The following is a 9978-nucleotide window of genomic DNA, read 5'->3' as shown; positions in this document are numbered from 1 at the left end:
AGCCGCCTCCACGCCTGCTGGGCAGGCTGGACCGACTAGGACCGGTGAGTTAGCAATGGCCAGTCCAGTAGGCTCCTCAGGAGTGGAAGGACCTGTGTGTGACCAGCTCAGGGCCAGGTCCAGAGCAGGCACTCAATAATTCTTGTATTCAGCTCTAACCTCTTCCACGGAGAGGATGTCTTGACTCCTTGACACTTTCTTTTTAGGTGCTTCTCATAATCATGCTGTTTCTTTATATCTCTCTGAAGTGAATCATTCTCATCGGAAGTATGTCTAATGCTTTTGGCACTGACTTTCGTTGCCCCTAAATTGTATCTTCCACCATATATCTGCATCAAGCTGGCTTTATTTAATTTTTTTAATCCTTCCCACAAGGCTTTGCAGAGTATGGTCTTCAGGTCCTTCTTTCTTGTATTGTTGCTCTACAACTCCCCCCAGTCCTGCTCATACCTTGGTAGGGCTAGAGCCAGCGGGGTTGGTAAAGGCTGTAAATCCTGTGGGCAGTGGTGTTCCCCTTCCATACCACGGTGTAGCACGCATGCATCCATTCTTCAAACCACAAGGAGGACTTTCATGGATGTGACATGAGGTTTCTGCTTTCAGCTACATCAGGATGAAGTGCAGATCTGGGGGACAGAAAGGAACTGCATGCTCACCTGCTGGAAACTCCAAAGCTGTGTTGGGATATGAAGCATTAAGTTCATGGCTCTCGGTCGATGGACTGTTCCATAGGGTTGGTGTGTTTTCTCACCTCTGATAGACAAGAGGCCAACAAAGCTGGGGACAGGGGAGTGAGATGCAGATAGTGTGAAGGAAAGGTGTCAGGTAGCCTCTTCCCAGAGGCCCCTCGCTCACTGGGCATCTGAGTACAGGCCAGATGCTAATGTAAAGCTAAGACTCTGGGTTTGTACCCCTGTCCTAAGATACGCAAAAGGCCAGATCAGGGAGCCCACAAGTTTGTTTTCCTGATGGCATCTTCAGCAGTAGGCTTAGCCTGATGGAGTCCTCAGCTCTGTAAAGGCCAAAACCTTTTGGGAGAAAAAAAAGTACTCATGTTTTAGGATAAATCAGAGAATGTCTGATATGGGTATCGACACATGGTCTTAGCAGTTGCTATTTCTCCAGGAGCTGAGTATTAAGTCACTAGACACTCTGCTCCTATTCTTTGAGGCCATCATCTTTTGGTGAAACAAACAAAAGCTCATGCGATCATTGAACCATTGAATGTTAAAATTTGAAGGGACACTTAGATGATCTAGTTCAGCCCTACAGTTTTACAAATAAGGGAAGAGTCTCAGACAAATTAAAGATGGTGCAGCTCTCCTGACTCTTGGTTCATGACAGACATTAGTTGGCATCAATGGACATATTCTGCCTGCATCAGTTTCTCAGGACAGCCTCTGGGGACATAGACATAAGGCAGATGAATATTAGGCTCTCAATCCCATGATGTTTAAATATCCTAAAATACTGAGATGCCTAAAAGGAACACTTTGTCTTCTTTTCACGGGAGCTTGTAAGATGGGGTTAAATCTTTCATTCAGATTTTTATTTCGTTCCTTCTTTTGTCCAGCCTATCAAGTGAAAGAGGCTACCAGCTAAAGGAAGGTGATCTGAACATAATCGAGAATGACAGTACTGAAGTAAGACAGAGGCTCTAGGCAAACAGATCAGTTGGATCTGTTGCCGCATTGCAGGATTCATCTTGAAACGAGTGCTCACATGCAAACAAAGTTCATTCCAGAATCATGGAATGAATTGCAGAGAAATTAAGCCCAGTCTTCCCGTCCTATAGGCTCAGAGACTGATTTGCCTTGGGTCACACAGCATGGGGGTGGCAAAAACAGGGAAGAGTCCGGGATGAAATGTTTTCCCTAAACCATTCTGACCATTTTCACAAGCCCCAGTGTTGGAGTATTTCTGATGGTTTCCAGATCAAAGAATTATTCATGCATGAAGTGAAACAAGACAAAGACGATGGTGGCTGCCTCTGCTGAAGGTGCTGGGGTCTAGGAGAGCATGTTGGAGTAGAAGCTGAAGCTCTCTGTCACCGTCTTGGAGTCGCTGCGAGAGGAGCCGTCTGAGGTCAGGTCCAGGGATGAGGGTGTGGCCTTGGGGCCCTCCTCCAGCTCCTCCTCGTGATTCCCCACCACTGTGGAGATGGTGGTCTCCAGGCGGCTGACTTTATACACGCTGCCCTGGGTCTGGAGGTACCGGGTGGATTTCATTTCAAGTCCCTCGTAGTCACTGGCACTGATGAAGGGGCAGCACCGGAAGGCGTACTTAAAGCCCACCCGGAACCTGGAGAGAGAGCAGGTCGAGAGGTGACCCTGGGCACAGCCTGCTTTCAGAGGGTGTTCCTACCACCGCATCAGCTCTTTAACACATGGACACAGCCAAGTGGGACTCCGTGTTACTATTTTTAAAATTAATTGAGAACTGGAGACGCTAAGGCCAACAAGATTTAAAGGTCAACTGTTAAGGTCAAATCCAGGATTAGAACCTAGGTTCAAGTGAAATGTCTTTACCGAGGGCAGCTGCTGAACTATGCTGCCTCTGCTGGTGTGGGGTCAGCCAACTTTGGGTCAATTCAACATCCTTCAGGTAGCCCACTGCCTGAAGGGTGACTTTCTGCCAGTCACCTTCCTTCGACATGTCTCTCTCTGACTCTGTCTCTGTCTCCACGCACAGCCTCCCGTGCACTGGGTCCATAGGGCAGTGTGAGCAAATGCACAGTCCACAAACTGGATCCAGCTAGTGGACCTGTTCTATGCTCATTAATCACAGAGGCTTTTTTTTTTTTTAAAATCCACATCCCAACCTCCACTTAGTTGCCAGTGTTTAAAAGTCAGAAAATATCATACAAAAATAGGGATTTCTGGTTCCTCTTGGGAAAGAAAAAAATGGTCTACGCTGGGCTTATATTCCTGCATGGTGATAATCAGCAGAGGCTGAGTAATGCGGGGATTAGTTTGCTGCATTCCCCACCTCTCCCTCTTGTCTCACAGCCAACTTTGTTCATTTAGGTTGGCTGCTTGATGACTATATAGATAGATGGTCTCACGGCACCTAGAGAAAGTATGTGGAGGGAGTCCTCACCTGTCATTGAGGCAGCAGTAGATGATGGGGTTATACATGGTAGAGCTCATGGCCAGCCACATGATGGCCAGGTAGACCTGCTGAATGAACTTCTCCAGGTAGAGATTTGGGTTGATGTAGGGCAGGAGGAAGAAGACGTGGAAGGGCAGCCAGCAGATGGCGAAAGTGCATACCACAACGATCATCATCTTGACCACCTGACCAGAGGGAGAGACAGGTGAGACCACCAGCGCACCCTCCTTTTCTCATGCCTACTTTCTCTCTTCTCCTGCCCTCTCGCTTTGCACAATGCAGCATCTGGTGGGAAGTATTTATAATAACTGCTTTGAGGAAGAAGAAGGACCTTTTATAAGTGGTACCAATAGACTTGGGTTATGTCGGTGGTTCTCAGAGTGTGGTCCCAGGACCAGCATCATCACCATCACTTGGGACCTTGTCAGATGTGCAAAATCTTGGACCACACGTAGGCTTACCGAATCAGAAACTTGGAGGGTGGGACCCAGAATTTTGTGTTTGACTAACCTTTCCAATGATTCTGATGCACACTGATGCTCAAGAACCACTATGTTATATCATCCTTCTGGGCAATGACTGAAGAAGACAAAGGAAACCAGATTAATGAGACCAGGGGAATGGGGGTTCAGGAGGAAAAGACCTGGGAAGGGGAGAAGCACCAGATGGGAGAGGCGCTGAGCTAGGGCAGCCTTCTTGCTTGGAATTTTAGCAGGAGGGAAGGACAGGGGACAGCAGGGGAGCTGTTGGCTGCAGCAGGGGAGCGTCAGATGTTTAAAGGGGATTTACAACCGGGTGATGTAACCCCTTCCCTCTAAATAAATCAGTGAAGAATTACCTAGTCACCACACAATGGAATACTATGCAAAGGGGTACCAAAAAAAAAAGAATGAGAAACTATATAAATTTTGAAGGTCTTGCAGATATTGTTGAATGAAAAAAGTAAAGGGCAGAAAGTGTATATTTACTATTTGTGTAAAAAAGAAAGAAAATTTATGTTTATTTGGCTTATAAATGCATTGCAGTATTTGGAAGGATTAATAAGAAACAGTGGTCACGGTAGTACATGAGCTTGTGCACTTGGGAACAAGGCAGATGGAGCATCTAAAAAGGAGGGAGCTTTTTCATGGTAAGATTCTTAATATTTTTTTTAACTTTTCATTTTGAAATAATTTAAGACTCCTAAAAGGTTGCAAAAATAGTACAGAGTGTTCCTTATTTTCTCCAGTGATATAATCTTACATAACTACACCAACGTGATCGAAACCAGGACACCGGCATTAGCGCAGTGCTAGTAACTAAACTACAGACTGTATTTGGATTTTGCCAGTTTTTCCACATGATCATTTTGGAGGGTGTGTAGTTCCGCAAAATTTTATTATATGGATAGATGCGTGAAAACAGTACCACAATTAGGATGTGAAACTGCTCCATCACCACAAAGAAACTCATGCTGTTCCTTTATAGGCAGACCTCTCCCCAATATGAACCTCCCCCCGCCCCTGATCTGTTCTCTGTCACTATAATGTTCCTTTTAATACTTTTTGATGTTTGACCAAGTGGTTGTATTATTTTGCCAAACTTTAACAAAAAGGTGAATGAATAACTCCTCAATGCTTTCATAGTTAAATGCTCTGTGTGTGTGTGCGTGCGTGCGTGCGTGTGTGTGTGTGCGCACGCGCGCGCATTAATGGCTTGACAGTTTGCAATTACTGTTAAGGTGCGAGCAAAATGGCTCGCGCCTGTACAGGCAGGCCTAGGTTACAAATACATTTAAAAAAGATCCCCTCTCCTCCCTTTTCCTCTTGTTCCCTCCGCGGTTCCCCAGACCCATGGATGTTTTGTGCCCACTGCCTCTGTGCTTCCTGAGGCTCTGGGGCCCATATGCTTGCCAGCTTGTCACCTATGCCAGGGTGGGTTAGATGCTGCCTGTCCCTTGCTCACCTTGCGTTTGGCAGAGACTTGCTCATGGTAACGGTCAGAGGAGTCTCCGGGGATCTCGCTGGCCCACAGTGTGATTCCCACTACGGTGTATGCATAGCCGATCACCAGCAGGGGGAGGAAGTAGATCAACACAGTTACACAAATGTGGTACCTGCAACAAAGTGGATGAGAGGAGTCAGTCTAAGAAATAACGGTGATCGAGGCTTGACAGCTACCTTTTTCGGCATTTGCTATTAATAAGTTTGGTTAAGACACACCTCAGCGAGGCTTGCCGCCTGCATTGGATGAGTGGGAGATATATTAATGGATAAACCAGAGAAAGCAAACCTCTTCAACACGTTTTTCTTGTGAACTTTTTCCATAATGGAGATTCCTGCTCAGATTGAAAAGAGAAGAATAAACATTGGTGAGTGTGAACTGAATACATTGTATACCTAAGGAAATTTTAATTGACGTTAAGTGCAATTGCTGGCACTCTTCCTTAAAAAAAAAAAAAAAAAAGCATGCGACCTCAGGCTTCATTAATAGAGGTATGTTTTCTAGAATGAAGGAGGTGATTGTACCACTCAGTTAATATCTTTCAGATTACACTTAGGCTCGATTTTGGTGCAGGGATGTAGACCAGCTAGTACAGTCAGATAACACCACTACAATGGTTGATGAGCCCTAATCCATTCTATATGACAAATGGATTCACAGATATAAGAATAATTACCTTAGAGGAGAGAGATAAGACTTATCCTAGTCTAGGATCAGTAGGAGAAAGCCGCAAAGTATAAGCCACTTCTAAGTTTGATTCTTAAAAATATATCTTAAGATGGAAGCTGCCTGGATCTCTGAGTTACCACTTGGAGGACAGATATCAACTGACTTGAATTTGACTGGGACATGAGCAAGAAATAATCCTTTGCAGTGAGATTTTTGAAGTTTGCTACAACAGCATAACTTATCCTGTTCTGTTTAAGGCAGGGCTCCTTCTAGGTAGGACATTCAAATAAGTTTTGAATTTCGAGAAAGAATATTTTTCTCAGGGGACCCTTGGCATGTCTGGCTAGTTATAGCTCTTTCCTCTGATGTGAGTTTAATGGAGGGGCTCAGCATTCTTAATGGTAGTAGTAGTATTAGTAGTAGTAGTAGCACTAGTAATAGTAATAATAATAATAATAATAATAGCTAATACTTTTGAGGGGTTACTCTAAGTCACTGGGCTAATAATAATGTCAGTGATAGTATTCATAGCAGAAGTGGGATTTAGATCTCACTGAGTGACCAGCACAATGCAAAGCACTTTACTAGCATTATCTCATTCAATCCTGACGTTATAAACAAACGATTGGGCAGGTACCGTCATGATTCCATTTTGTAGAGGAGGAAACCAAAATTTAGAATTTAATTAACTTGCCTAAGTTCCCAGCTGGTAAAAAGAGGAGCTTGGATTAGAACACAGACTTCAAAAACAGCTTCTTGTCACTGGAGAAAAGTCACCCAGTGATATTTTCTTCCACTCTATTTATGCTTACTCTCCATGGTGATTTTTTTCTGATAAGGAAAACTTACTTATTCACTCAACTTTTCCTTTATCCACACTTTATTTTCAACCGCTTTGCAAAGCCTCACAATTTAATACTCAAAGACTACTCTGAGTATTAAAATTTATAACTTGAAGACATTTCAAGAGATTTTAAGTAATGAACCAGATTCAGCAAAGCAGGGAGCCCGGAGCATCTGTTTTGTGCTGCTCCAGTCTCATGAGGCTTTTAAGGTTCCCCTGGATTGTCACTTTCTCTGGGAACCTCTGAGTTCTCCAGCCATCATGGCAGTGACTGTATACTGTGTTTTCTACTTGATCTCAGCCTCCTTCCTGGTTTTTGTAGACACCATTTGCAGTCAAAGCAGTGGCTATGCAGGTAGGGAGACCCTGAGAACCTCCGGGCTGCACCTACTTTTCTCTTTAAGAACGGCCTCATCTTATGCAGACTGATATTTGTTTGGTGATAAAACCTATTAGCTGAGTTTTGGCAGGGCCACTGCCTCAGAGCACTGGGCACCCATGTCAGCGTCAGGGACACGAGGGGAGGATACTGCAAACAAGTCATCCACGCTTTTTACTCTGGACTAGTAATCTTTGAACTTGACACTGCTTTAGAATCACCTGGTGGGCTTGTACAAACATAGAGGGTGGGAGCACACCCAGAGTTTCTGACTTAGCCAGTTTGGGGTGGGGCCTGAGAATCTGCATTTGTAACAAGTTCCCAGGCTATGCTGCTGATCCAGGTTCAGACTGAGAAACGCTGTTCCAGTGAGCTCCAGAATCACATGAGAATCACTAGGGGAACTTTTAAAACGATCAGTGCCCAGAGATACTCATTTAATTGGCCTGAGTATGGGAAGAGGAACACATATTTTGGGAAACTGCCCGAGTGATTCTGGTGTACATCTAGTGTTGACGGCTGATGTTTCAGATCCAAGGTCCACGAGCCTGTTGGGACACCACTGCTTGAGATTTTATGACTTTACTGAAGTGTGTTTGAACACTCTTTTCCAGTCGCTTTAACAACTCCCCAGGCTACTTCCTAGAGATAACTCCTGCTAGTGTGTCTTTCATACCCGAACTAACTAATCCAACACCCGTAGCAGCACTATTCACGATAGCCAAAAGGCAGAAACAGCCCAGAAGTCCCTCAATAGATGAACGGATGAACAAAATGTAATATACACATACAATAGAATATTATTCAGCCTTAAAAAAGAATAAAGTTCTGGTATATACTACAACATGGATGAACCTTGCAAGCATACGACAAAAGGACAAATGTTGTATGATTCCACTTCTAAGAAATATCTAGAATAGGCAAATTCACAGAGACAGAGAGTCGATTAGAGGTTACCAGGGGCTGGAGGGAGGGGATGGGAGTCGTTGTTTCATAGGTACAGAAACTGGGATGGAAAAAGTTCTGGAAACAAATAGTGATGATGGTTGCGCAATATTGTGGATGTAAAATAGTAAATTTTACATATATTTTATCAGAATAAATCAAATTTAATTTAAAAAGAAATATTTTAGCTGAGTTGGATCTCCCAATTTGTAGTCTTCTGCTCCCGCCAGGCACTCCTCAGAAACCTCCCCCTCCAAAATAATAAAACAAACAAACAACCCTACAAGTTGGATCCTTAGACAGGATCAAAGGTTAAATACATCTTCCTAAATCTCAGTCAGATAAACCCTTTTTACAAAAAAATTGAAAATACTCTATCCAAACAACATTCAGCTTATCAAAAATTCTAAATCATTATAGGTCAAATGAATCATTAAAAATACGAAAATAAATATATTTCTTCTACCTTGACACCTTTTAAGAGAAATTTTACCATACCTTTGTGCTTAATTGGAGATAACTCTGTTCTTTTATTTTTCGCCAAAATCATTATTTTATAGCGCTAACTGCTCACTGAGGCAAGTGTAATCCTCCTTTGTGCAGCTCCAGGCTTTCTTTGGCTCTCAAATTTGATATTCCCTAGATTCCTGCTAGGCAAGATTTTATCGATTCTCAAAATTACTATCCGCCTTGGAAGAAGAGATCAGGGGTCCAGGAGGCACCAGAAGTCAGCCAGAGAAAGCCAGAGTGATTGCAAGAGACGGCAAGAGAAGGGACTGCTTGGTTCCCACTTGATGCAATTGCATTGGTTTTGGTCAATAAATCCTGCCAATGGACTTGTCAGTACATTCGGCAGGAAGGTGCGTGGAACAGCTTCATGTCTTTGTTCTCTCCGGTGCACTCCTCTAAGCAGCTAATAAGGCTTGACACATTTTACAAGATAAACTTGCTGAATATGGAACGGTGCAGCTCCAAATCCTGCAGATTCCCCTGTCCTTAACGCCTTAACACCTTAATGCTCACTAATCCAGGTTTGCTAAGCGCTCACTAGATGGAGTCACTCATTGTCCAAGCATCAGTTCTAGTTCCTGAAATAATCCTCAGCATTTTAGTGAAGATAGATAGGTTTATTAAATAGTATCCAAGGTGTCTTCTAATAAACCTTACAGAGACTTTAGGTGCTGTGGGGTGGGGGAAGAGGAGGCCAACAGGGCAGGGCCCTGGGTTCCCCACCTTCACTCTGCAAGACAGCTTGGCTTTGCTGGGTTTCTATATTGGCTTTCTGTGGGTGACTTTATTTGGTGGTGGTGGTGGTGGAAGATTTCAGCTGTTACAGAGAGGTCAAGGAGCATTGTGTAATCCCAGTCCCCAATCAGTGCATAAGCCCTCTCTATGATACCCATAATTGTCCATCTTTTTCTTGAATACCTCCTGTGGCATGCTGCTCACTATCTATAAAGCCAGCTCCATTAGGGATACCTTGAAGTTTATTAAGAGATGCAGAAACTCAGGCTTCCCCCTGATAGACCAAATCAGAGTGTGCATTTTAACAAGACTGACTATCTGGTGATTCATGTGCAAGTTCAAGTTTGAAGCACACAGCCGGGGCTGAGTCACTGTCATTGAGTCTTCTGCTGGCAGCTGTGACTGATGTACTTCCTCTTCAACTGAGTAAAAATCTGTGGCCTACTTCATTTTAGGTCGTGAGCAACAAACTGATTCTGCCTCCTGAAATGGTCCTGCAACCTTGAGGTGACTAGGAGTGTGCCCTTCCCCTGAACCCTAACTTTGTGTCTTGGACTTCTCGGGCCATTCCTCATTTGACACGCACAGAGCAGCCTCATCCTCCTAAACTTCCTAAGCGACCCTCAGGCTGTCTTAGAGCACGGTGCTGAGTTTTTACTTCCTGCAAAAAATTGTCTTCTCTGCTGGTAAATATGATTTCTTTGTACGAAATGAAAGCAAAACTCCTATATTTCTTGGTTTACTTTTACTTCCAGGCATTAGAGGCAAATCTCAAAGCCCTGGCAGTCCTCTTAGAGGCTGG

The 9978-nt window shown here is 43.9% G+C and overlaps 1 protein-coding gene across 2 annotated transcripts in view; it reads right to left on the bottom strand.

The window, feature by feature from the left end:
* Window positions 1–1066: 1066 nt before the first annotated feature.
* Window positions 1067–9978, bottom strand: part of TACR1 (tachykinin receptor 1) — a 250379-nt gene continuing 241467 nt past the window's right edge. For both annotated transcript variants that reach the window (XM_011358084.2, XM_023529447.1), the window contains 3 exons: window positions 5056–5206; window positions 3100–3296; window positions 1067–2301 (listed from right to left, as the gene is read on the bottom strand). In XM_011358084.2, the coding sequence (XP_011356386.1) occupies window positions 2010–2301; window positions 3100–3296; window positions 5056–5206 (640 nt within the window). In that variant the 3' untranslated portion in view covers window positions 1067–2009. The remainder of the gene's footprint in view (window positions 2302–3099; window positions 3297–5055; window positions 5207–9978) is intronic.

This window comes from Pteropus vampyrus, unplaced genomic scaffold (genome assembly GCF_000151845.1).
Source record: "Pteropus vampyrus isolate Shadow unplaced genomic scaffold, Pvam_2.0 Scaffold37, whole genome shotgun sequence".
In the NCBI taxonomy this organism is placed as follows: domain Eukaryota; kingdom Metazoa; phylum Chordata; class Mammalia; order Chiroptera; family Pteropodidae; genus Pteropus; species Pteropus vampyrus.
Note: the sequence above shows the minus strand (reverse complement) of the source record. Positions and strands in the feature narration are given on the sequence as shown.